Here is a 25,868-nt window from a genome sequence, read left to right as displayed (position 1 = left end):
TCCAGGGTGTCGGGTGGATCATCAACTTTACAAAGTCAAATCTGACACCGGCCCAATCGCTGACATATCTTGGCATGGAGTTTCATACCCTCTCAGCGATAGTGAAGCTTCCGCTGATCAAGCAGTAGTCACTACAGAAAGGGGTACAATCTCTCCTTCAAGGCCAGTCACACTCCTTGAGGCGCCTCATGCACTTCCTGGGGAAGATGGTGGCAGCAATGGAGGCAGTCCCTTTCGCGCAGTTTCACCTGCGTCCCCTTCAATGGGACATCCTACGCAAATGGGACAGGAAACCGACGTCCCTCGACAGGACCGTCTCCCTCTCTCAGGCGACCAAAGCTTCCCTTCGGTGGTGGCTCCTTCCCACTTCATTATCGAAGGGGATATCCTTCCTACCCCCATCCTGGGAAGTAGTCACGACAGACGCGAGTCTGTCAGGGTGGGGAGCGGTTTTTCTCCACCACAGGGCTCAGGGTACGTGGACCCAGCAAGAGTCTTCGCTTCAGTTCAACGTTCTGGACATACGGGCAGTGTATCTTGCCCAGAAAGCGTTCCAGCAGTGGCTGGAGGGCAAGCAGATCCGAATTCAGTCGGACAATTCCACAGCGGTGGCATACTTCAACCACCAAGGCGACACACGCAGCCGGCATGCCTTCCAGGAAGTCCGGCGGATTTTGATGTGGGTGGAAGCCACGGCATCCACCATATCCGCAGTTCACATCCCAGGCGTGGAAAACTGGGAAGCAGATTATTTCAGTTGCCAGGGCATGGACGCAGGGGAATGGTCCCTTCACCCGGACGTGTTTCAGGAGATCTGTTGCGGCTGGGGGGTGCCGGACGTCGACCTCATGGCGTCCCGGCACAACAACAAGGTACCAATGTTCATGGCACGGTCTCAAGATCCCAGAGCTCTGGCGGCAGACGCCTTAGTTCAGGATTGGTCGCAGTTTCAGCTCCCTTATGTGTTTCCTCCGCTGGCACTGTTGCCCAGAGTGTTACGCAAGATCAGGACCGACTGCCTCCGCGCCATCCTCGTCGCTCCAGACTGGCCGAGGAGGTCGTGGTACCCGGATCTGTGGCATCTCACGGTCGGCCGACCGTGGACTCTACCAGACCAAACAGACTGGCTATCTCGAGGGCCGTTTTTTCCATCTGAATTCTGCGGCCCTCAACCTGACTGTGTGGCCATTGAGTCCTGGACCCTAGCGTCTTCAGGGTTATCTCAAGACGTCTTTGCCACTATGAGACAGGCTAGGAAACCAACGTCCGCCAATATCTACCACAGGACGTGGAAAATTTTCCTGTCGTGGTGCTCTGCTCAGGGTTTTTTCTCCCTGGCCTTTTGCCTTGCCCACTTTTCTGTCCTTCTTTCAATCTGGACTGGAAAAGGGTTTGTCGCTCGGCTCCCTTAAGGGACAAGTCTCAGCGCTCTCTGTGTTTTTCCAGAAGCGCCTAGCCAGGCTTCCACAGGTATGCACGTTCCTGCAGGGGGTTTGTCACATCGTTCCACCTTACAAGAGGCTGTTAGAACCCTGGGATCTAAACAGGGTTCTGATGGTTCTTCAGAAACCACCATTCGAGCCAATGAGAGATATTTCCCTCTCACAACTTTCGCAGAAAGTGGTTTTTTCTAGTAGCAGTCACTTCTCTTCGGAGAGTGTCTGAGCTAGCAGCGCTGTCATGCAAAGCCCCTTTCCTGGTGTTTCACCAGGACAAGGTGGTTCTACGTCCGGTTCCGGATTTTCTCCCTAAGGTGGTATCCTCCTTTCATCTCAATCAGGATATCTCCTTACCTTCTTTTTATACTCATCCAGTTCACCAATGTGAAAAGGATTTGCACTTGTTAGATTTGGTGAGAGCACTCAGACTCTACATTTCTCGTACGGCGCCCTTGCGCCGCTCGGATGCACTCTTTGTCCTTGTCGCTGGCCAGCGTAAAGGGTCACAGGTTTCCAAATCAACCCTGGCTCGGTGGATCAAGGAGCCAATTATCGAAGCTTACCGTTCGGCTGGGCTTCCGGTTCCATCAGGGCTGAGGGCCCATTCTACCAGAGCCGTGGGCGCGTCCTGGGCTTTGAGGCACCAGGCTGCGGCTCAGCAGGTGTGTCAGGCGGCTACCTGGTTGAGCCTGCACACTTTCACGAAACACTATCAGGTGCATACCTATGCTTCGGCGGATGCCAGCCTAGATAGACGAGTCCTTCAGGCGGCGGTTGCCCACCTGTAGGAAAGGGCTGTTTTACGGCTCTCTTACGAGGTATTATTTTACCCACCCAGGGACTGCTTTTGGACGTCCCAATTGTTTGGGTCTCCCAATAGAGCGACAAAGAAGAAGGGAATTTTGTTTACTTACCGTAAATTCCTTTTCTTCTAGCTCTAATTGGGAGACCCAGCGCCCGCCCCTGTTTTTTTGTGTACACATGTTGTTCATGTTGAATGGTTTCAGTTCTCCGATATTCCTTTGGATTGAAGTTACTTTAAACCAGTTTATAATTCTTTTTCCTCCTTCTTGCTTTTGCACCAAAACTGAGGAGCCCGTGGGAGCACGGGGGGTGTATAGGCAGAAGGGGAGGGGCTTAACACTTTTGAGTGTAATACTTTGTGCGGCCTCCGGAGGCATAGCCTATACACCCAATTGTCTGGGTCTCCCAATTAGAGCTAGAAGAAAAGGAATTTACGGTAAGTAAACAAAATTCCCTTCTTTAACTCACCCAGCTTCAGGCGCGCTCTCTGCAGCCCGTCCTCCCTGCTGCTTCTAAGCCGGCTGATTACTGTCGCGCATATTCATTATGCGTGACACAGCCGACCCGGAAGCAGCTGCTGCAGGGGTCAGCGCTGGCCGGATGCTGCATCGCGGGAGGATTCAGCACCATGGTCAGCGGGAGCGGGTGAGTTGTTTTCTAAGTGCAATCACGGGCCACGGAGAACGGAGCCCGGATTGCACTTAGACAACCCACGTGTGCCGTGAATCACGGCACATGCAGGGAAATGTGAGTGTTTTACACGCCAGTGAAAAACGTCACTGTTTTTCACTGACGTGTGAAACGGGCCTAACAGACTTAAAAATAAGTCAGATCCGCTCCGGAATCCGTTGCCCATATAAGTCAATGGGGACCGGAATCCGGAGGGTTAAAACATTTGTGGAGGGGCTAGGGGGCTGGGAACGAGCGCGGCATACTCACCGAGGCGCTGTCATGGCGACACACTCCTTCCGGGTCACGCTGTTACCTTCCGGAGCCGACAAGTCAATATTCATGGTTTTCCCCGCCCACCGGCGTGTGTTGGTTGCAGATAGACACGCCCCCATCCTGAGTGGCAGCGTGTCAGCTAACTGCAACCAATCACAGGCGCCAGGACGGCCGGTGGGCGGGGAAAGCATTGCACTGTCGGTCACGGTGGTAAACACACTCGGCAGCGCAGTTATAGCGCTCTGCTGCAGCCCCAGCCGTCGCGCAGTATCTGTGCTGTTTATTCAGTGCCCGGAGTCACACGTGCGAGGCTGCCGCGCTTTCACTTCCTGTGCTGTCACACAGCTTTCAGTGTTTTCCCCACCCACCGGCCATCCTCTCAGCTGTGATTGGTTCCTGGCTGACCCGCCCCCCAGCCTGTGACAGTGTCTGCCGTGCAGTCATCGCTTATCGCGGTCAGTACTACGCTGCACTCAGAGCGGGCGGTCGTGCTCTATGGCTGCTCGCTCTAACATGTAGCAGAGCTGAAGCGGCGTGGGACTTCTCCTGTGGATTACATCGGAACTGCAGGGTGTTTGGGGGTTAATAAAGTGGTGAAGGAGGAGTGTTTTGTATTTTATTTCAAATAAAGGATTTTTCTGTGTCTGTGTTTATTTACTGTCACAGGTTTGTGTGATGCAGGTATCTCACAGACACCTGTGCCATCACACAAACCTAGAGTTTAGCAGCAGCTATGTGCCCCTGCTATTACCCCGACTGGCACCGCATCACGCCAGCGGGAAGAGCCGGTATCGCATCGGTATGTCGCATCTAACAGATGAGACATACCGGACGGCTGCGGGCTGAGGATATACCAGCCCCGGCCGGCGTTATCTTGGCTGGATGTGAAGATTAGGGGGACCGCACGTCGTTTTTTTGTTTGTTTTGTTTGTTTTTTTACTTTCACCGGAGTCACAGGTGCGAGGGGCTCTGGCAGCACCCGGCAGCCTCGCACGTGTGACTCCGGGCACTGGATAAACAGCACAGATACTGCGCGACGGCTGGGGCTGCAGCCGAGCGCTATAACTGTGCTGCCGAGTGTGTTTACCACCGTGACCGACAGTGCACTGCTTTCCCCGCCCACCGGCCGTCCTGGCGCCTGTGATTGGTTGCAGTTAGCTGACACGCTGCCACTCAGGATGGGGGCGTGTCTATCTGCAACCAACACACGCCGGTGGGCGGGGAAAACCATGAATATTGAATTGTCGGCTCTGGAAGGTAACAGCGTGACCCGGAAGGAGTGTGTCGCCATGACAGCGCCTCGGTGAGTATGCCGCGCTCGTTCCCAGCCCCCTAGCCCCTCCACAAACATTTTAACCCTCCGGATTCCGGTCCCCATTGACTTATATGGGCAACGGATTGCGGAGCGGATCGGACTTATTTTTAAGTCTGTTAACGACCCGCCGGCCCCGGATTATTGCCTTCCCGCTCAACTCTAGTAGGGGGGAAATCTCTTTGAAGCCCCAGCCTATAATGCCATACAATTAATGGATTGGCGAAGTATACGTCATTGATGGCGCAGGTAATCCCCCATCTGTCGTTTCTCACTGAAGCTCTAACAAATGACTTACTAGTACAAAATGTCAACTCATCCATGTTGTTGGAATTCTCATCTAAGGCAGTAGCCACAGTGACATCTGGTGGTGATGAAATGCACGACAGCTAAGAAGCACTAAATGATTATTATTATTTATTCCATGGCGCTTTACATGTGAAAAAGGGTACAAATAATAGGGATAAGTACAATAGTCATAAACAAAACAAGGCACAGACTGGTACAGGAGGAGGGAGGACCCTGCCCGCGAGGGCTCACAGTCTACAGGGGATGGGTGAGGGTACATTAGGTGAAGGTGGAGATGATTGTGTGGTGCTATAGCGGACTGAGGGTTACTGCAGGTTGTAGGTGGGTCTTCAGGTTCCTTTTTGAAGCTTGTCAAAGTAGGTGAGAGTCTGATAAGTTGTGGCAGAGAGGTCTAGAGTATGGGGGAGGCACGGGAAAGATCTTTAATGCGGTGGTGGGAAGAGGAGATGAGAGGGGAGTAGAGAAGGAGATTTTGTGTGGATCGAAAGTTGCGTGCAGGTAAGTACCGGGAGACTAGATCACAGATGTACGGAGGAGATAGGTTGTGGATGGCTTTGTAGGTCATGGTTAGGGTTCAGGGAACTGGAGTCGTTGGGCAGTGGGAAGCCAGTAAAAAGATTGGCAGAGAGGAGAGGTCGGGGAGTAGCGAGGGGACAGGTGGATTAGTCGGGCAGCATAGTTTAGAGAATAGATTGTAGAGGTGTGAGACTGTTAGAAGGAAAGCCAGAGAGCAGGAGGTTGCAATAGTCCAGGCGGGAGATAATAAGAGCATGCACTAGGGTTTTTGCAGCTTCCTGGGAAAGGAATGTTCGAATCCGGGAAATATTTTTGAGTTGGAGGCGGCAGGAGGTGAAGAGGGCTTGGATGTGTGGCTTGAAGGGAGACAGCAGAGTCTAGAGATATGCTTTTAGAAGAATTCACTACATTCTCAATGTTCAGAGCTTTTTCATATTACCAGAATCCAGTATATATATATACATACTGATTTTGCAACCTAAAATTGCAATTTATTTCTAGCCAATTTTTTCCCCAGTCCCTTCTTCTAGATGCCATAACCTTATCAACGTGAAATGAGGGCTGTTGTTTTTGGGGTTTTTTAAGCAACTCAATTGTAGTTTGTGAAACCATAGTTTAGTTTATTATAAAATGTACTGAAAGACAGGGGAAAAAAATCTTCGTGGGGTGGACTGGTGAGAAAAAGGTCTTTTCGGCCATTGGAGTAAAAAGGTGTGGTATCTTTATTCTGCAGGTTGTTAATGCAGTATCAAATGTGTTAACTTTTTTTATTTTTTTCGTTAAGTAGTAAAATATAAATGATTTATTTCGTCATACTCTGAGACCCATGAATTTTTAATTTTTTTTTTCTGTTCATTCAGCTGTGAGTGATTTTAATGAATTTTCCAGAATATGATTATTATTTTTTTCCTACAAGTGTAGGTGTGAAGCTTGCCATCTGTATATAAACCATAGCTTGTAATGTATAGTACAAGCGTGGCTGTAACAGGGCTCTGACACAGATTAAATTGATACCTTTAGGGAAGAAATCCCCTTTGTTGTTCTTCTGTAATCACCATTTGACGTGTTCTTCTAGCTAGATTTCGGTGTTCAGGGTCTGGACTGTAGGTCTTCTCCTCCCTGTCTGTGATTCCCCAGCCCCTCCACCTGCCTCCTGTCTGTGATTGACAGCTCACTGCTGAGAGTTCACACATAGGAGGCAGGTAATTCACAGGCTGGAGCTAGGCGGAGGGGCTGGAGAATACCCAGTGTACAGTATCCATTTATTCATTCTCACAGTGCCATTACAGTCATGTCTTTATATTACAAAATCATGCGGACAGGTTCTCTTTATGAGTAGTGGAATAATATCATCAAATGGTCATCTTTTCCATTTCAGCATGGCGACTATTATCCAGATACTTCTGAAAATAGACAGACTTGATCTAGCTCGGTAAGTACACTTTTGTCATTTTTTTTCCTCTGTTTGCTTGTATGTTGTATAGGACAAAAACTTCATACTGCCATTATTATTATACACTGACATGGCGATTACACTCTGTGCTTAAGTGGATTACCCCATAACAATGGCAGCAAGTGAGCAATCCATTCTTAGGCCCCTTTCACACGTCAGTGATTCTGGTACGTTTGTGCTTTTTTTTTTATACGTACCAGAATCACTGACATACACAGACCCATTATAATGAATGGGTCTGCTCACACGTCAGTGATGTTTCACTGACCATGTCTCCGTGCGGTGTACCCGCGTGTCCGTGATTGCCGCACGGAGACATGTCCATTTTTTTCTGGCATCACTGATGTCCCACGGACCACGCACTGGTGTGATCCGTGAGACACGTGCCAGAAAAAAACGTGCTTTTAAAATAAAAATCATTTTTACTCACCCGGCGTCCAGCGATGTCCTCTGCAGCCCGTGCAGCTTGTTGCTTCTGAGCTGGCTCATTACTGTCGCGCATATTCATGATGCACAACACAGCCGACCCGGAAGCAGCTGCTGCGGGGGTCAGCGCCGGCTGGATGCTGCACCGCGGGTGCGATCAGCACCATGGAGAGCGGGCACAGGTGAGTGAATCTCTAAGTGCAATCACGGGTCACGGAGAACGGAGCCTGGATTGCACTTAGACAACCCACGTGTGCCATGATTCACGGCACACGGAGATACATGTGCGTGTTTTACACCCCAGTGAAAAACGTCAGTGTTTTTCACTGACGTGTGAAACGGGCCTTAAAGTGAGGAATAAGTTCAAGTGTGAAGCTATACCTGGTGCAGTTAGAGGCTAAACCACCAGGTGTCGCCAAAGCACAAACAGACAGGAACTGTTAGAAGAAACACTAGGTGGCACAGAACCTAGGGGAGAGTAGTCAAACAGGCCCAAGGTCAAGGCACAGAGAGGTAACAGCAGGACAATAGGGAAAACCGACAGAGTCAGAGCACTAGCCGAAGTCTGTACACTGAGGGAGTCAGTCAGTAAGTAGGGATGAGATTAGGCCACAGGGATGGGAAGAAGTGAAGAAGGTGGGTTACGCAGAGGGAGGAGGACAGAACACCAGGACGAGCGGGACGGAGTCAAGGGATGGTACATAGAGGTCAGGGAATGCAGAGGGAGGAATACAGGAGAGATGGAGGAGGGGAGCAGTAGTAGGACAAGATCAGGGAAGACATGAGCAGACCAGAACAGAGTACTTGCCGAAATAAAGCGAAGGGGAGGGGGCAATAAGGGTAAGCAATTTCTGCAGGAAACCACAGGGCTGTGGAGTCGGAGTCGGAGTCGTGGAGTCGGAGTCGGAGCTCATTTTGGTGGAGTCGGAGTCGGTATAAAATGCACCGACTCCGACTCCTAAAATATATAATAAATTGGGGACAGGAGTGCAATGCAGAATGTGCTGAATATTTTACTAAATAATAACATTTAGTATAATGCTTATATTTAAGTGAAAAATTTATTGTAGTACAATGTGAACATCAGACATTTAATTGTTTTTATGATACAATAATCAAGATATTTGGATAGAACATAAAATATTTATTGGAATACAACTTTAGAACACAAAAAACTAATAAATTGTAAATATGTAAAATATATATATATATATATATATATATATATATATATATATATATATATATACAGTGTATACACACACAAGATATATATGTAATCTACTGTATATTACATAGTGTATTACATATTTACAATTTATTACAGTTTTTTGTGTTCTAAAGTTGTATTCCAATAAATATATTTTATGTTCTATCCAAATATCTTGATTATTGTATCATTAAAATTATTAAATGTCTGATGTTCACATACACATATTCATGTACTACAATAAATTTTTCACCTAACTATAAGCAATATATGTAGGAGTCGGAGTCGGAGTCGGAGCCGGAGTCGGAGTCGGAGCCGGAGCCGGAGTCGGAGTCGGTGCAAGAGAATTTGAGGAGTCGGAGTCGGAGTCGAAGGTTTGGCTTACCGACTCCACAGCCCTGGGAAACCAGCCTACAGAGCAAAGGCGAGAGACTGGCTATGCAGGATGGCGGGCCTGCAGAGCATGGTCATGACATCAAGTTTGTGTGTTGGAAGCAGGAAAAATGGACAAATGTAAAAACATGGCCTTCTTTGACACAGGGAGAATAGTGATGGCTAGAAGACTGGGTCAAAGCAGTGGCTAGTGCCTACCAAAGTGGTCTGTTTGAATCACTGTCCCGGTCATGGGTGCTCAAGGCTCATTGATGACATGGAGTGTAGGCTAGTCCATACTGTCCGGTCACATGGAAGAATCAATAAACCCAAGAGAATCGGAGCTAATCCGCAGCTCTCAGTAGCGGCCACTACACATTGCTGTTAGTCTTTGGACAGTGGCTACATCCTGCCATCGGAGCTAATAACCGCATCGGTGCGGGTGCATCCACTAATTTAATTTGACCTATCAGGATATCATAGGCCCAGAGAACTCCTTCAATGTGTACACACCATTTGGGTGAAAATGTGACATTCATTCACAATATTTTGAGCATATAACTATTCTTCAACTTTTCGATCCCCCCAGTTCTTCTTCTGCCTTCCTCAGCCGGCCGATATGTATTATAGCACGTTATGTGGATATTCTATGCAAAACAGTGAGAAGGCTTGGTTACATAGGCTGTATGATAGTGAGCACCACTATAGATAATTTACTCCTTCCACAAAGCACAAATGGGGAGGATACAAGAAGGCAGGTTGTATAAAGGGGAGGCACGAAGCATAAGACCAGAATTACAAGCCGTGAAACATTATTGGTAATGAAAGTATCATAAATTCTGTTTTAATTTCTACATTAGAACAGTAATAAGCATTTATGTATTATAGCAAAGTGACCCATTTATGAGCCCAGCCTATTTTGTCATTAAGGACCATGACTATTTTTCTAGAGCTGCTAAACCCTTCTGACTGTCCAATTTTGCGCTTTCCGTTTTTTTGGGGGGTTTTTTGCTTCCTTTTTTCTGAGAACCGTAACCTTTTTTCTTTTTTCCGTCAATCTAGCTGTGTGAAGGCTCGTTTTTTGCGGAACAAGTTGTACTTTAAAATGGAACGACAAGTTTTAGCATATAATGTACTGGAAAACAGCAAATAATTCTCATTTTTCGGGATCTATGGCTCAGTGATGGCTTAATTTTTGCGTCTCGAGCTGACGTTTCTAATGGTACCATTTTTGCACAGATGCTACGTTTTGATCGCCTGTTATTGCATTTTGCACAAAATTTGCGGCAACCAAAAAACGTAATTTTGGCGTTTTAGAATTTTTTTTGCCGCTATGCCCTGTACCGATCAGATTAATTGCCCTGTACCGATCAGATTAATTGATTTTATATCGGGCATTTCTGAACACGGCGATACCAAATGTGTGTGTATTTTTTATTTTTTAGCCCTTTGATATTCAATGGGGCGAAAGGGGGGTGATTTGAACTTTTAGCTTTGTTTCTTTGTTTTTAGTTTTTTTTTTTTTTCATTTTTCAAAACATTTTTTATTTTTTTATTTTATTTTACTAGTCCCCATAGCGAACTATAAGGATCAGCAGTCTGATCACTCTTTCTTTTCTTTTCTCCCGATCAGAGCAGCACTGCTCTGATCAGGAGAAATGATCATGTCTTGTAACCTGCAGTACTCCGCTGCTTGTTACAGGACCTGAGTCATGTGAGCTACAGCAGTCATCACATGATTCTGTGCTACCATGACAACCATCGGATCCATGTGATCACGTCACATGACTTCCGGTGGTGGGTGGTGTGTAAACCTTTACCGCGATCGCCATTACAATGGCGCTGTCACATTTTGACAGCGCCATTTAAGTGGTTAACAGGTACGGGTGGATAAAGATTTCACTCGTGCCTGCAAGCCACACATGTCAGCTGTACAAATCAGCTGAGATGTGCGCGGATCTCCCCCGGCTACCCACAACAACCAGTGGGGGATTAACACTATGACCGGTAGAATGTAACTTTACTGCCCGCAGTTGTTAAGGGGTTAAAGAAAATCTGTCACCAAGTTTTTGCCATGCAATCTGAGAGCAACATGTAGGGACATAGACCTTGATTCCAGCGTTGTCACTTATTGAGCTGCTTGCGGTCATTTTGATAAAATCATTTTTTTTTTCTCTGCTGCAGATCTACCAGTTCTCTGAATTCTGAGCCCTGTAAAACCCCACCCACACCACTGATTAGCACTATACGTTGACAGAGTTACACAGAACAGGAGGACTAATTGTCACAAGACATCTAGTCCTCCAGTCATAATCTCCTGCTGAAAACGCTGATTTCATTGAAACTGCAATAAGCAGCCTAGTAAGTGACATATTGCGGAATCTGGGTCCTTGCCCCTACATCATACTGCTCTCCCCTTTGATATAAATGCAAAATTATTTGATTGTTTTTTAAAACATGAACAAGAAACACAATTTTATAGACCCTGTAGTTTGGGAGAGGAGGTTGGTTGTGGATGGGAGTGAGTGTTGTTGGGGTAAGTAGAAAAGGGGGTCGGAGGGAGCCTCCTTACACTGACTGTTTAGGGCTACTCTTGTTATTCATTGTGTCAATAAGGACACAGTTGGGATCCTCTTTGATCCTGGTCAATACAGCAGGGCCCAAGCCATCATCAGGCTTCTTTGGTGATCACATCGGCACAACTCTTGTGCCTGTGCCATCACCATGAACTACATATGTGGCATGGCGCGGTAAGAGGTAAACCGCAGTCATTCCCGAGTTGGTAACAGTGGAGCACATTTTTAGTACAACACTTGGAAATTGCTAGCAACCAACTTAGCTGTTCTTCAAGGCATTGCGTCTTGGATAATATGTAAGGAAAGCTTACGATTTCCAGGTTGGTTTCATTATTGGTTTTTCATTCTAGTAAAGAACTCAAGAAGATGGTGGACACCGATGAGGACGCAACACTGACACAGCTGGCGACAGCATGGGTTAACATCGCCATGGTCAGTATGTGGTATTGGATGTAAAACAGACAAAGTTACTTTTTATAGGGGTTGTCTCAAAACAATCGATATGCTTCTTGCATATGAACATCGTAGAGGAGTTGCTTCCTGATCCGGACCTCCCTTTATAAGCCAGAATGGAAAGCCACCAGATAAAAACCACCTATTCTGGTGCAATCGAGCCGTCAACCCTTTAAGGGCATGTAGTTTAGAAGTATGATTAACCAGCATTAACCCTGGATGATTGGCAGCAGACACGTGCTCTCCTTGACTTGAATCTTGGCCTGATAGTTGTGACCTAATGGCCTCTAGGTGACTGACCCTATTCTTTCTTCTCGATATCCTCTCGTGTAACTGGATCATTGTCTATCATTAAGCAGACCCTTATAAAATGAGCCTTTCTTCTCCCTATGGCCAGTTGCCCTTTACTTTTGTGCATCTCACATAACTAGGATCGCGTTATATGTATACCAAGATAGTGTGATCACTCCTGAATATTTCATAGACTGAGGTACCTTTTTACACTGTGTGTTGTATCTATTGCTGCTGTATCTCTGTGCTCAGTTTTCTTATACTTGCTTCTTATTCCAATAGGGTGGGGATAAGCTGCAGGATGCCTTCTACATCTTCCAAGAGATGTCTGACAAATACTCGTCCACTGTCCTCCTGTTAAATGGGCAAGCTACATGTTACATGGGACAGGGCAAGTGGGAGGACGCTGAAGGAGTCCTACAGGAGGCTTTAGACAAGGTAGAGGTCTACTTTTTATGATTTTCTTGCCATTGCTTATTAATGAGAAAAAACTCCTATTCATATGGCCAAAGACGTCGACAGAGTGATTCGCCATTTTTTTTTTAACCTGTCTGGAAATCCAGACCAGTTTAGCTTTACTTTACATGGATCCTATTGTTTAAAGGAAAAGGTTATCAGAACACTACCTATTGTTTAAATCAGATATCGTATATTTCGTACACACCTTTCTTCACAAAAATGTGGGAGGAAAATCAGGGGTGCGGTGGGTGCTGTGGGGGCTGTGTGGAGCAGGGCAGTGCGGCAGTTGAGATGCTCTGTCAGCGGTGCGGGCTTCAAATAATGGCGCCCTAAGGCTACATGCACACGCTGCAGTTTTTTCTGCACACAAACTGCAACCAAAACTGCACCTTGTCAGAGAGAGCCTGGAAATGTCCCAAAAAACGCTTGTAATGTAGGTGCATTTTTGGTGCGTTTTTAACGCGATTTTCGTGCGTTTTTGTCATTGCGTTTTTTTAAAAGAGAAACAAAATATGAAAGGAAAGGATAATGGATAGGTAGCTAGTATAGATGATAGATAGAAGAAACAGAATAGATAGATAATAAGAACATATAGATTAGATAATAAGAAAGAACAGAATACATAGAAAGAAATAACCGAATTGCTTGATAGCCAGCTTGGTTAGCTTTTTTTTTTTTTATTTTTTTGGGGTAAAAAAAATAACATGGGGTCCCCCCCATTTTTCATATACAGCACAGGAACAGCAGCAGCTGCAGGCTGCAACCCCCAGCTCTCTGCTGTACCTTGGCTGGTTATAAAAAATAAAGGGGATCCCACACTTTTTAATTATTTGATTTATTAAAAAAAAAACGTGGGATCCCCACATTTTTCTAATACCAGCCAAGGTTCAGCAGACAACTGAGGGCTGATATTATTAGGGTGATAAGGGCCATCGTTATTTGGCCCTTTCCAGCCTAACAATAGCAGCCCACAGCTGTCCCAGAAGTGGCGCATCCATAAGATGCGCCAATTCTGGTGCTGGACCCGGCTCTTCTCGTTGCCCTGGTGCGGTGGCAATTGGGGTAATAAGGAGTTAATAGGAGCAGCCCATAGCTGCCACTAAGCCCTAGGTTAGTGATGTCATGCGTCTATGAGACACCCCACATCACTAATCTGTTGTAAGTGAAAGTAAATAACCACAAACAGCCAAGAAAATCCTTTATTTGAAATAAAATAAAAAGCCACCCTCTTTCACCACTTTATTAACCCCCAAAACATCCCTCCAGGTCCGAAGTAATCCACACGAGGTCCCACGACGCTTCCAGCCCTGCTACATCCCTGACCTGTCACAGCCAGCGGTCATACAGCATGGCTGCCAGCTGTGAGTGTCGGCAAATCTTATCTGCGATCTGGCGTGTCACATCGCTAACGAGATCGTCGCAGCGTGTAAAGTACCCTTAAGTCTGCGTGTACGCACATGGAGCTTTCAGCTCAAGATCACCTCTGCGCGCACTGCCTCCAGCCCATTGATCTCCCAGCAGTGGACTTAAGGAAAATGGCGCCTGGAGGTGGCGCGTGTGCAGATGAGATCTCTGCTTTCGTTATAAAACGAAAAATACCAATGTACGCTTTTACTAGTTATATAAGATGCAATATATTTTCTCTGTATTGATTCCTAATTGTTTAATAAAACAGATCTGATTTAAAAAAAAATAAAACGAAAAATACAGTTTGTTTTTATTTGTTTTACATTTATTTCTTAGTTTGTTTTTTTTTCTTTTTCTAAAAAAGCTGCAGCAGCTAGTGTAAAACTTTCAATAGGTTCAATTTTTATCTAAAGAGAGTGTACATTTTTATTGAAAGTTTTATAAACCAAAATAATTGTACAGTGTAAAATCCACAACTTCAAAAACTGATGACCTAAAATGATGGATGTGAATACTTTCGCAAGGTACTATGTTCCTGTATTAAAGAATTCATGTTTGGGAGGGAAACATGTATGTTTGAGGGAAAGCATTATATAATTTGCAAACAAATCTTGGATTTTTGTTTGATGCTTGGAAGAAGAGGGGTTGGTCATTAAACTAAAAGTTTAACAACTTTTGAAGATTGAACTTTAGTAAATATATGGGTCTATAGCTGGCGCTCTCAAGGGAATCTTTTCACTGTTTAGGAATGATCTTTATATAAGACTGAGACATTTGGGTTAGGGTGACTCTGTAGACCAGGGGTCCCAAACACCGCTCGCATGCGGCTGCTTGATGATCGTGGCCGCTGTCAGCGCTTGCATTGACTGATTTGCCCACGCTGTGCAGAGACAAGCTCTCTATACAACTACATACTCCAATGGCAGTCGCCAACCAATCAGAGGCCAGCAGCTGACGCCATACGCATCAGCTTCTGATTTGGCCCGGCGACAGCATGGGCAAATAGTCAAAGTAAGCGCTGGCAGCGGCAGGCCCCTGCATCGGCCGCGATTATCAAGGGCGCCACGGGCCTGCAGGCTGCAAGAAGCAGGAAAGAGGACACAGAGAGAACGGGGGACAGGTAAGGAGAATTGTTCTTGGTATGGGACATTGCTACAAGAAGAGGACCAGCATGTGCACATTAGTAAAAGGGGACAAGGATGGGCACATTACTACAAGTAGTTGGCCAAGGTTACTATATGGTGCTAATGTGAAACAGTATTACCTACAAGACGGGGATAAAATATAAAATCAAAATATAGAAGATAAAATATCGTACTAGTAAAAAATGTAATTTTGTCCTGCAAAGAATGCTGCCTCCCCACCCCCCAACCCCGCTCCCCCATAATTTTTTTTATCTATGTGCAGCCCATACACCCAGCTGTGTTTGAGACCCCTGCGGTAGACACTTGTTAAAATGCTTGAACATCTTAGAATCAGAAATAATCTGGGGGGAATACCGCTTTGCAAATTGCTCTCCTGCTGGGGTCAGACACAAATCAAATGAATTAATAAATAGTTGAGCACCTTTAAAAAGGTGTATCCAGGACATGTATATTTCTTTGTCGCTCCATTGGGAGACCCAGACAATTGGGGTGTATAGCTATGCCTCCGGAGGCCACACAAAGTATTACACTAAAAGTGTAAAGCCCCTCCCCTTCTGCCTATACACCCCCCGTGCCTCACGGGCTCCTCAGTTTTTATGCTTTGTGCGAAGGAGGCAGACATCCACGCATAGCTCCACAGCTTGGTCAGCAGCAGCTGCTGACTAGGTCGGATGGAAGAAAAGAGGGCCCATAACAGGGCCCCCAGCATGCTCCCTTCTCACCCCACTTTGTCGGCGGTGTTGTTAAGGTTGAGGTACCCATTGCGGGTACACAGGCAGGAGCCACATGCTGTTTTCCTTCCCCATCCCTTAATGGGCCCTGGGTGAAGTGGGATCCGGATCGGTCTCCAGGCACTGGGACCGTGCTCCCTCCGCAGCCCCTGGGAATCTGCTGGATAGGAGCTGGGTATCGTCAGGGACAAGGCCCTGCTACTATGAGGTACTCTGTGTCCCCGTGGGGACCGCGCATGGAGCGCTTGTGCCATACACATTACAGCACTGCTGGGTGTGTTAGTGCGCCGGGGACTACTGCGCATGGAGCGCTTGTGACATACACATTGCAGCACTGCTGGGTGTGTTAGTGCGCCGGGGACTACCGCGCATGGAGCGCTTGTGCCATACACACTGCAGCACTGCTGGGTGTGTTAGTGCGCCGGGGACTACCGCGCGGCCGCGCTTATTGCCGGCCGCGCTTATAACTTTAGTCCCCGGCTTCTGCGGCCTAGTGTCGTATATTCCCGCCCACAGGCCTGCCAGTCAGGGGAAGGGCGGGTCGCTGCACAGATCGTCAGCGCCGAGGGCTGGAGCATACATTAGTATCCTCCTCCCTCCTCACTCAGTACACTGGGGCACTAGATTCCCGCACTTTTCTTGGGCACGCCCACGGTCCCCTCCTCCCCACAGAACGCCGACAACCATTCCTGTCAGCAATTCAGACGCTGGAGAAGAGAGACAACACAGGGAGACCCAGGCAGGGAATCTGGTGATCACACAACCGCTCTGAGCGGTCGGTAAGCAGCACCTGTGGTGCTGGCCCCACTGAGTGCCGAAGTGTATATATATATGTATATATATATATATATATATATAGGCTTATAGGCTATACATTTGCACTGTACGGTCGCTCTGTTGATTTTTGGCTATATACCCTCCTGGTTGTTCTCAGAGGAGACAACATGTCATCCGCAAAAAGCAAGGGTGCCAAAGCACAGGCGTACTTTGCAACCTGTACCTCTTGTACAGCTGTACTACCGGCAGGTTCCACTGACCCTCATTGTGTGCAATGCTCTGCCCCTGTGGCACTTACTCAGCCGGAGCCTCGGCTACTGGTGGCCCAGGTGGAACCACCTGCTACCACTGTCCAGGTGACAGGGACGGAGTTTGCAGCCTTTGCTGACAAACTGAGAGTATGGATAAATGGTCTGCTAAAATACTGGAAGCATTGCAGTCCAGACCGGTGATTCAGGCCCCGGGCACTGTCCAATCCTTGACCCCTGGTCCCCCTCAATTGGAACAGCAAAGTGCCCCTGGGGTAACCCATAGGTCCCAGGGTCAGGTCTCTGACATGGACCGCAGTCCCAGGCCGCCCAAGCGGGGTCGCTGGGAAATTCCCTCCACTTCATCACATTGTTCAGGGTCCCAGCAGGGGGACTCTCTGGAGGATGAAGCGGAGGTTTCAGATCAGGATTCTGATCCTGAAGCCGCTTTCAGCCTAGATACACCTGAAGGTGACGCAGTAGTGAATGACCTTATAGCGACCATCAATCAGGTGTTGGATATTTCTCCCCCAGCTCCTCCAATTGAGGAGTCTGCTTCTCAGGAGAAATTCCGTTTCAGGTTTCCCAAGCGTACATTAAATATGTTTCTGGATCACTCTGACTTCAGAGAGGCAATCCAGAAAAACCGAGACTGTCCAGACAAGCGTTTTTCCAAGCGCCTTAAGGACACACGTTATCCCTTCCCCCCCGAGGTTGTCAAGGGCTGGTCTCAGTGTCCTAAGGTGGATCCTCCAATCTCCAGACTGGCGGCGGCTAGATCCATAGTTGCAGTGGAAGATGGGGCTTCACTCAAAGATGCCACTGACAGACAGATGGAACTATGGTTAAAATCCATCTATGAAGCTATCGGCGCGTCTTTTGCTCCAGCATTCGCAGCCGTATGGGCACTCCAAGCTATCTCAGCTTGTCAGGCGCAGATTAATGCAGTAACACGTACATCTGTCCCGCAAGTGGTGTCCTTAACCACTCAGGCGTCGGCGTTTGCGTCCTACGCCATTAATGCTATCCTGGACTCGGCGAGCCGTACGGCGGTGGCATCCGCCAATTCGGTGGTACTCCGCAGGGCCATGTGGCTACGTGAATGGAAGGCAGACTCTGCTTCCAAAAAGTTCTTAACCGGTTTGCCATTGTCTGGCGACCGCTTGTTTGGTGAGCGATTGGATGAAATCATTAAACAATCCAAGGGAAAGGATTCATCCTTACCCCAGTCCAAACCAAACAGACCTCAACCACGGAAGGTACAATCGAGGTTTCGGTCCTTTCGGACCGCGGGCAGGTCTCAATTTTCCTCGTCCAAAAGGCCTCAGAAAGGTCAGAGGAACTCCGATGCATGGCGGTCTAAGTCACGTCCTAAAAAGACCGCCGGAGGGACCGCTACCAAAGCGGCCTCCTCATGACTTGCGGCCTCCTCAAACCGCATCCTCGGTCGGTGGCAGGCTCTCCCGCTTTTGCGACGCCTGGTTGCCACATGTCCAAGACCGATGGGTGAGAGACATTCTGTCTCACGGTTACAGGATAGAGTTCAGCTCTCGTCCTCCGTCTCGTTTCCTCAGAACATCTCCGCCCCCCGACAGAGCCGAGGCTCTTCTGCAGGCGGTGTGCACTCTGAAGGCGGAAGGAGTGGTGATCCCTGTTCCTCTTCAGCAACGGGGTCACGGTTTTTACTCCAACTTGTTCGTGGTGCCAAAAAAGGACGGATCCTTCCGTCCCGTTCTGGACCTAAAACTGCTCAACAAGCATGTGAAAACCAGGCGGTTCCGGATGGAATCGCTCCGCTCCGTCATCGCCTCAATGTCCCAAGGAGATTTCCTGGCATCAATCGACATCAAAGATGCTTATCTCCACGTACCGATTGCACCAGAGCATCAGCGCTTCCTGCGTTTCGCCATAGGGGACGAACACCTTCAGTTCGTGGCGCTGCCTTTCGGCCTGGCAACAGCCCCACGGGTCTTCACCAAGGTCATGGCAACAGTGGTGGCAATCCTACACTCTCAGGGACACTCGGTGATCCCTTACTTAGACGATCTACTTGTCAAGGCACCCTCTCAAGGGGCATGCCAACACAGCCTGAACATTGCTCTGGAAACTCTCCAGAGTTTCGGGTGGATCATCAATTTTCCAAAGTCAAATCTGACACCGGCCCAATCACTGACATATCTTGGCATGGAGTTTCATACTCTCTCAGCGATAGTGAAGCTTCCGCTGACCAAACAGCGTTCACTACAGACAGGGGTGCAATCTCTCCTTCAAGGTCAGTCACACCCCCTGAGGCGCCTCATGCACTTCCTAGGGAAGATGGTGGCAGCAATGGAGGCAGTTCCTTTTGCGCAGTTTCATCTGCGCCCACTTCAATGGGACATTCTCCGCAAATGGGACAGGAAGTCGACGTCCCTCGACAGGAACGTCTCCCTTTCTCGGGCAGCCAAAGCTTCCCTTCAGTGGTGGCTTCTCCCCACTTCTCTGTCGAAGGGGAAATCCTTCCTGCCCCCATCCTGGGCGGTGGTCACGACGGACGCGAGCCTGTCAGGGTGGGGAGCGGTCTTTCTCCACCACAGGGCTCAGGGTACTTGGACTCAGACAGAGTCCTCCCTTCAGATCAATGTTCTGGAGATAAGGGCAGTGTATCTTGCCCTAAAGGCGTTCCAGCCGTGGCTGGAAGGCAAACAGATCCGAATTCAGTCGGACAACTCCACAGCGGTGGCATACATCAACCACCAAGGCGGGACACGCAGTCGGCAAGCCTTCCAGGAAGTCCGGCGGATTCTGCTGTGGGTGGAAGCCACAGCCTCCACCATATCCGCAGTTCACATCCCGGGCGTAGAAAACTGGGAAGCAAACTTTCTCAGTCGCCAGGGCATGGACGCAGGGGAATGGTCCCTTCACCCGGACGTGTTTCAGGAGATCTGTTGCCGCTGGGGCATGCCGGACGTCGACCTAATGGCGTCCCGGCACAACAACAAGGTCCCGACATTCATGGCACGGTCTCAAGATCACAGAGCTCTGGCGGCAGACGCCTTAGTTCAGGATTGGTCGCAGTTTCAACTCCCTTATGTGTTTCCTCCTCTGGCACTGTTGCCCAGAGTGTTACGCAAGATCAGGGCCGACTGCCGCCGCGCCATCCTCGTCGCTCCAGACTGGCCGAGGAGGTCGTGGTACCCGGATCTGTGGCATCTCACGGTCGGCCAACCGTGGGCACTACCAGACCGACCAGACTTGCTGTCTCAAGGGCCGTTTTTCCATCTGAATTCTGCGGCCCTCAACCTGACTGTGTGGCCATTGAGTCCTGGATCCTAGCGTCTTCAGGATTATCTCAAGAGGTCATTGCCACTATGAGACAGGCTAGGAAACCAGCGTCCGCCAAGATCTACCACAGGACGTGGAAAATTTTCCTGTCGTGGTGCTCTGCTCAGGGTTTTTCTCCCTGGCCATTTACCTTGCCCACTTTTCTGTCCTTCCTTCAATCCGGACTGGAAAAGGGTTTGTCGCTCGGCTCCCTTAAGGGACAAGTCTCTGCGCTCTCTGTGTTTTTTCAGAAGCGCCTAGCCAGACTTCCACAGGTACGCACGTTCCTGCAGGGGGTTTGTCACATCGTCCCTCCTTACAAGCGTCCGTTAGAACCCTGGGATCTGAACAGGGTGCTGATGGTTCTTCAGAAACCACCGTTCGAGCCAATGAGGGATATTTCTCTCTCACGCCTTTCGCAGAAAGTGGTTTTCCTAGTAGCAGTCACTTCACTTCGGAGAGTGTCTGAGCTAGCAGCGTTGTCGTGCAAAGCCCCTTTCCTGGTGTTTCACCAGGACAAGGTGGTTCTGCGTCCGGTTCCGGAATTTCTCCCTAAGGTGGTATCCCCCTTTCATCTCAATCAGGATATCTCCTTACCCTCTTTTTGTCCTCATCCAGTTCACCAATGTGAAAAGGATTTGCACTTGTTAGATCTGGTGAGAGCACTCAGATTCTACATTTCTCGTACGGCGCCCCTGCGCCGCTCGGATGCACTCTTTGTCCTTGTCGCTGGCCAGCGTAAAGGGACACAAGCTTCCAAATCAACCCTGGCTCGGTGGATCAAGGAACCAATTCTCGAAGCTTATCGTTCCTCGGGGCTTCCGGTTCTCTCAGGGCTTAAGGCCCATTCTACCAGGGCCGTGGGAGCGTCCTGGGCCTTGCGGCACCAGGCTACGGCTCAGCAGGTGTGTCAGGCAGCTACCTGGTCGAGCCTGCACACTTTCACGAAACACTATCAGGTGCATACCTATGCTTCGGCAGATGCCAGCCTAGGTAGGCGAGTCCTTCAGGCGGCGGTTGCCCACCTGTAGGACGGAGCCGTTACGGCTCTATTATGAGGTATTATTTACCCACCCAGGGACTGCTTTTGGACGTCCCAATTGTCTGGGTCTCCCAATGGAGCGACAAAGAAGAAGGGAATTTTGTTTACTTACCGTAAATTCCTTTTCTTCTAGCTCCAATTGGGAGACCCAGCACCCGCCCCTGTTTTTTGTGTACACATGTTGTTCATGTTGAATGGTTTCAGTTCTCCGATATTCCTTCGGATTGAATTTACTTTAAACCAATTTATAATTTTTTCCTCCTTGCTTTTGCACCAAAACTGAGGAGCCCGTGAGGCACGGGGGGTGTATAGGCAGAAGGGGAGGGGCTTTACACTTTTAGTGTAATACTTTGTGTGGCCTCCGGAGGCATAGCCTATACACCCAATTGTCTGGGTCTCCCAATTGGAGCTAGAAGAAAAGGAATTTACGGTAAGTAAACAAAATTCCCTTCTTCTCAGCCCATGGGGCACTCACTGTGACCATACGTAATCGGAGGTACAAATCAGGAGGGCTCAATGTTAAGGCTGTTTGCAAACCGTTCAGTTGCTGGAATGCAATCCCGGAACTGTGTCTGAGTGATCTCCAGTTACGGAGTGCTCATAATATAGTAGATCTGCTTAAACTTGCACCAACCTCGGTATGGCTCCTCGGTGTGGGGTACTGTGAGGGTCTATCCCAGCACAGTACAGCGATCCCCCGGTCTGCTGGGCGTGATGCTGCTGCTGGATGCCTTGGCCGTTGGCGTCCCAAACACAGCAAGGCACTCAAAACAGAACGCGCAGAAGCAGGAAAGGTGATGTCACCACTTAGTATGGCGGCCTGGATACACCTTTTTAAGGTGCTCAGCTGTTTATTAATTAATTTGATTTATGTCTGACCCCAGCAGGAGAGCAGTCTGTGCAGCGGTATTACCCCCAGATTTCTCTTGTTTGACACTTTGCAGGAGTGTTCGTTACTGCTTGCAGCATCCTTGTGCTCTCCATGTGTTGTGTAGTTAGGGTGCACATACTAACCTGATATTCTTCATCTTAAGCGGGCTTTACACGCTACGATATCGTTAATGAATTATCGTCGGGGTCACATTGTTTGTGATGCACATCTGGCGTCATTAACGATATTGTAGCGTGTAACAGTCATGTGCGACCTAAAACGATCGCAAAAGTGGCAAAAATCATATGCCGCGGAGAGGTCGTCCTAAAACAAAAAATCATTTACCTCTCATTAGCGATGTTGTTCCTCGTTCCTGCGGCACCACACATCGCTGTGTGTGACACCGCAGCAGCGAGGAACATCTCCTTACCTGCCTCCACTGGCAATGCAGAAGGAAGAGGTGGGCGGGATGTTACGTCCCGCTCATCTCCGCCGCTCCGCTTCTATTGGCTGTCGTGTGACCTCGCTGTGACGCCGCACGAACCGCCCCCTTAGAAAGGAGGCGGATCGCCGGCCAGAGCGACGTCGCCAGACAGATAAGTGCGTGTGACTGGGTAAGCGAGGTTGTGCGCGATGGGCAGCGATTTGCCCGTGTCGCACAACCTACTGGGGCGGGTACAATCGCAGCGTGTAAAGCCCGCCTTAGAACCAGGATGTGTGAGGGTTTTAGGTTATGTGCCCAAGGTACTTTTTTTTTCTTCAGCACAAAAAAGCATGTCTTGGCAGGTAAAAAGCTGCTGTAAAAATGTGCGTTTTTTTCTCCTGCTTACTCACATGCTTTATTTTGTGCTTTGTTTTTTGTTTTTTTTTAGTCATTGTGACAGCGGCGGTTCAGGCACTGTACCCTCGCGCTTGCCGCCGGTTCTCCTACTGATGTTACAGCCGAGACTCTGCTCTCCCTGCTTGGATCGGTGCTCATGGCAATTTAATCTCCTTAATGCTGCGATCAATGCGATCGCAGAAAGCAGGGAGAGGGATCTCTTACCCTCTCCCTGGCGATCAGGGCCCTGGGAAGTGATCACGGGGACCCGATCACTGCCATAGTAACCCTGGGTCATCACCATGATGACCCAGGCTTACTGAACTACGGATCGCCTTACAGATCAGGGCACTTACGTCATCGGTAGAGTTGATCGGACGGCCAATAATCCGGTACCGGCGGATCACTGCCAGATTTAAAAAAAAAAAAAAAAAAAAGTCCGATCCGCTCCGGAATCCGGTGCCCATATAAGTCAATGGGGACCGGTATCCGGAGGTTAAAAACGTTTGTGGAGGGGCTACGGGGCTAGGAGCGAGCGCGGCATACTCACCGAAGCGCTGTCATGGCGGCACACTCCTTCCGGGTCACGCTGTTACCTTCCGGAGCCGGCAATTCAATATTCATTGTTCTCCCCGCCCACCGGCGCGTGTTGGTTGCAGTCATACACGCCCCCACCGAGTGGCAGCGTATCAGCTAACTGCAACCAATCACAGGCGCCAGGACGGCCGGTGGGCGGGGAAAGCAGTGCACTGTCGGTCAGTTCACGGTGGCAGCACAGCACACTCGGCAGCACAGTTATAGCGCATGGCTGCAGCCCCAGCCGTCGCGCTGTATCTGTGATGTGTATACAGTGACCAGAGTCACACGTGCAAGGCTGCCAGGTGCTGCCATGGCAGCCTCGCATGAGCCCCTCGCATGTGTGAATCCGGTGAAAGTAAAGATAAAAAAAAAAAAGACGTGCGATCCTCCCAGTTTTCATCCCCAGCCAAGATAACGCCAGCTGGGGGCTGGTACCCGCAGCCGTCCTGTAGTGCCGCGTCTATTAGATGTGACCATACCGGTGTGCGCTACTGGCTCTTCCCGGTGGCGTGATGCGGTGCCAGTCGGGGTAATAGCAGGGGTTAATAGCGGCGCACGGCTGCTGTTAAACCCTAGGTTAGTGTGATTGCACAGGCGTCTATCAGATACCTGCATCACACAAACCTGTAAATGACAGTAAATAAACGACACCGAGAACAATCCTTTATTTGGAATAAAGTACAAACATCCCCTCCTTCACCTCTTATTAACCCCCCAACCTCCTGCAGCTCTGACGTAATCCACAGGAGAAGTCCCACGCCGCTTCAGCTCTGCTACATCTGAATATCACAGAGAGCGGCACGACCGACAGCTCTCTGTGAGCTCCAGAGAATGAATGAGCTGCCCATTGAGCGGTGACGTCACTCAGGTCATTTGCTGTCACTGCTAGAAGTTCCCACGGTCCTTCATCTGTGATCGCACGTAACCTGACCTCAGGTGGAGGTCACTGAGTTCACAGACCTGCATCTCCTAGCAGAAAAATCGTAGTTTTTTTGGCCAAGAGATGCAGATTTTGTGCTGATTTTTTTTCTACCATATTCCTGCATCCAATCTACACCTCCTGGCAAAAAAATGCGGTGTTTTGGCGCAATTTTTTTGCCACTGTTATTTTTCCGTGATTTTTGCCCCGTTTTTTTGCCAGGAGGGCGCACATTTGGTGCTGAAATAGTCTGCACCAGCTTTCAGCACCAAATTTCCACCTGCTTGCAGAATTTTTTTTTTTTTTTTTTGTTTTAACTCCTTTCAGAAGTGTGCAGCAGTGGCGGTGATGCTCTGTCAGACTCGTGGGGGTCTGACATCACCCTGCACAGCCTGCTGATGTCTGAACAGGAGCGTGCATGTACCTAGAAACACATGCACGCTCCTGTCAGAAGTTTGCAGTTGTTCTGCGATGTCAGACTCGCGGGAGTCCCTCACAAGTGTGACTGCGGCGTAGAAAAAAAACGCAGCTTCTTTTTTTTTTTTTTTTTTTTTTAAATAAAAAAAAAATGACATGCAGGCCCACCAGTTTTCATCCCCAGCCAAGATAATTGCAGCCATGCCAATACTTGACATGGCTGTGATGTTCTAGAAGAGGATGGTTTTTGCCATTCAATCATTTACTGATCCTTGGCAAGATATTTTTCGGTACGTGATCGGATGTCCAATCAGGCCAAAGATCATATGATTTGTTTCCGATCTTTGCCTATCAGGATCGTGGATCTCTATTGCAGGGAACCCCAGTGACGTCATAAAGCATATAAAAAAGCACACAAAAAAGTGGGCATTACACATGTGTTTTTCACTGACTATTAAAGTCAATTGGGGAAAAAATTAGGAAAAAAAATGCTAAAACAATTGATATGCTGCTTCTTTTTTCAGCAACAAAAAAAGCAAGGAAAAAAGAAGCAACGTGGGCCCAGCAAGTCACGATTCTCATATACTTTGCTGGGTTGATTTTTACTTGCTTTTTATTGATTAAAATCTGCAAGTAAAAACGCCCTGTGGGCACAAGGCCTTAGTAAGGGAAAAGTGCCTCAGTTGTGATTATTAAGAGAAGAGATTGCATCTTTAGATAACTTAGGAGTCATGTAAGGGTCAGTCATGTAATGTAGGGGCTGTAACACTCAGGGAATCTTAGTTTTCTGTGTAGGGTCATAGGTTAATTTCCCAGCTGTATCTTTGATAGCAGGGACGAGAGTATATTGCCCTTCACATTGAAATTAGCATTATGACTTTTCTCATAATAGGCATGTCTAATGAAAGTGAATAATTTAGCAGTATGATGGACGGCACAGTAATTTAATTAAGATCTTATGGAGCCTATTTAGCTGAGTAATGATTTGCAGGATGGGAAGATATTTTCTACTCCAGCAAGGCGTCAACCGTCAGTGCATTTTTT

General features: G+C 48.4%; 1 protein-coding gene across 1 annotated transcript in view; it reads left to right on the top strand.

The window, feature by feature from the left end:
* COPE (coat protein complex I subunit epsilon) overlaps window positions 1-25,868 on the top strand; it is an 81,382-nt gene that overhangs the window by 27,617 nt on the left and 27,897 nt on the right. The window contains exons 5-7 of the mRNA XM_075338373.1: window positions 6,704-6,757; window positions 11,713-11,794; window positions 12,389-12,544. Coding sequence (XP_075194488.1) covers window positions 6,704-6,757; window positions 11,713-11,794; window positions 12,389-12,544 — 292 coding nt within the window. The remainder of the gene's footprint in view (window positions 1-6,703; window positions 6,758-11,712; window positions 11,795-12,388; window positions 12,545-25,868) is intronic.

Source organism: Anomaloglossus baeobatrachus, chromosome 1 (genome assembly GCF_048569485.1).
Source record: "Anomaloglossus baeobatrachus isolate aAnoBae1 chromosome 1, aAnoBae1.hap1, whole genome shotgun sequence".
NCBI classification, from domain to species: Eukaryota; Metazoa; Chordata; class Amphibia; order Anura; family Aromobatidae; genus Anomaloglossus; species Anomaloglossus baeobatrachus.
Note: the sequence above shows the minus strand (reverse complement) of the source record. Positions and strands in the feature narration are given on the sequence as shown.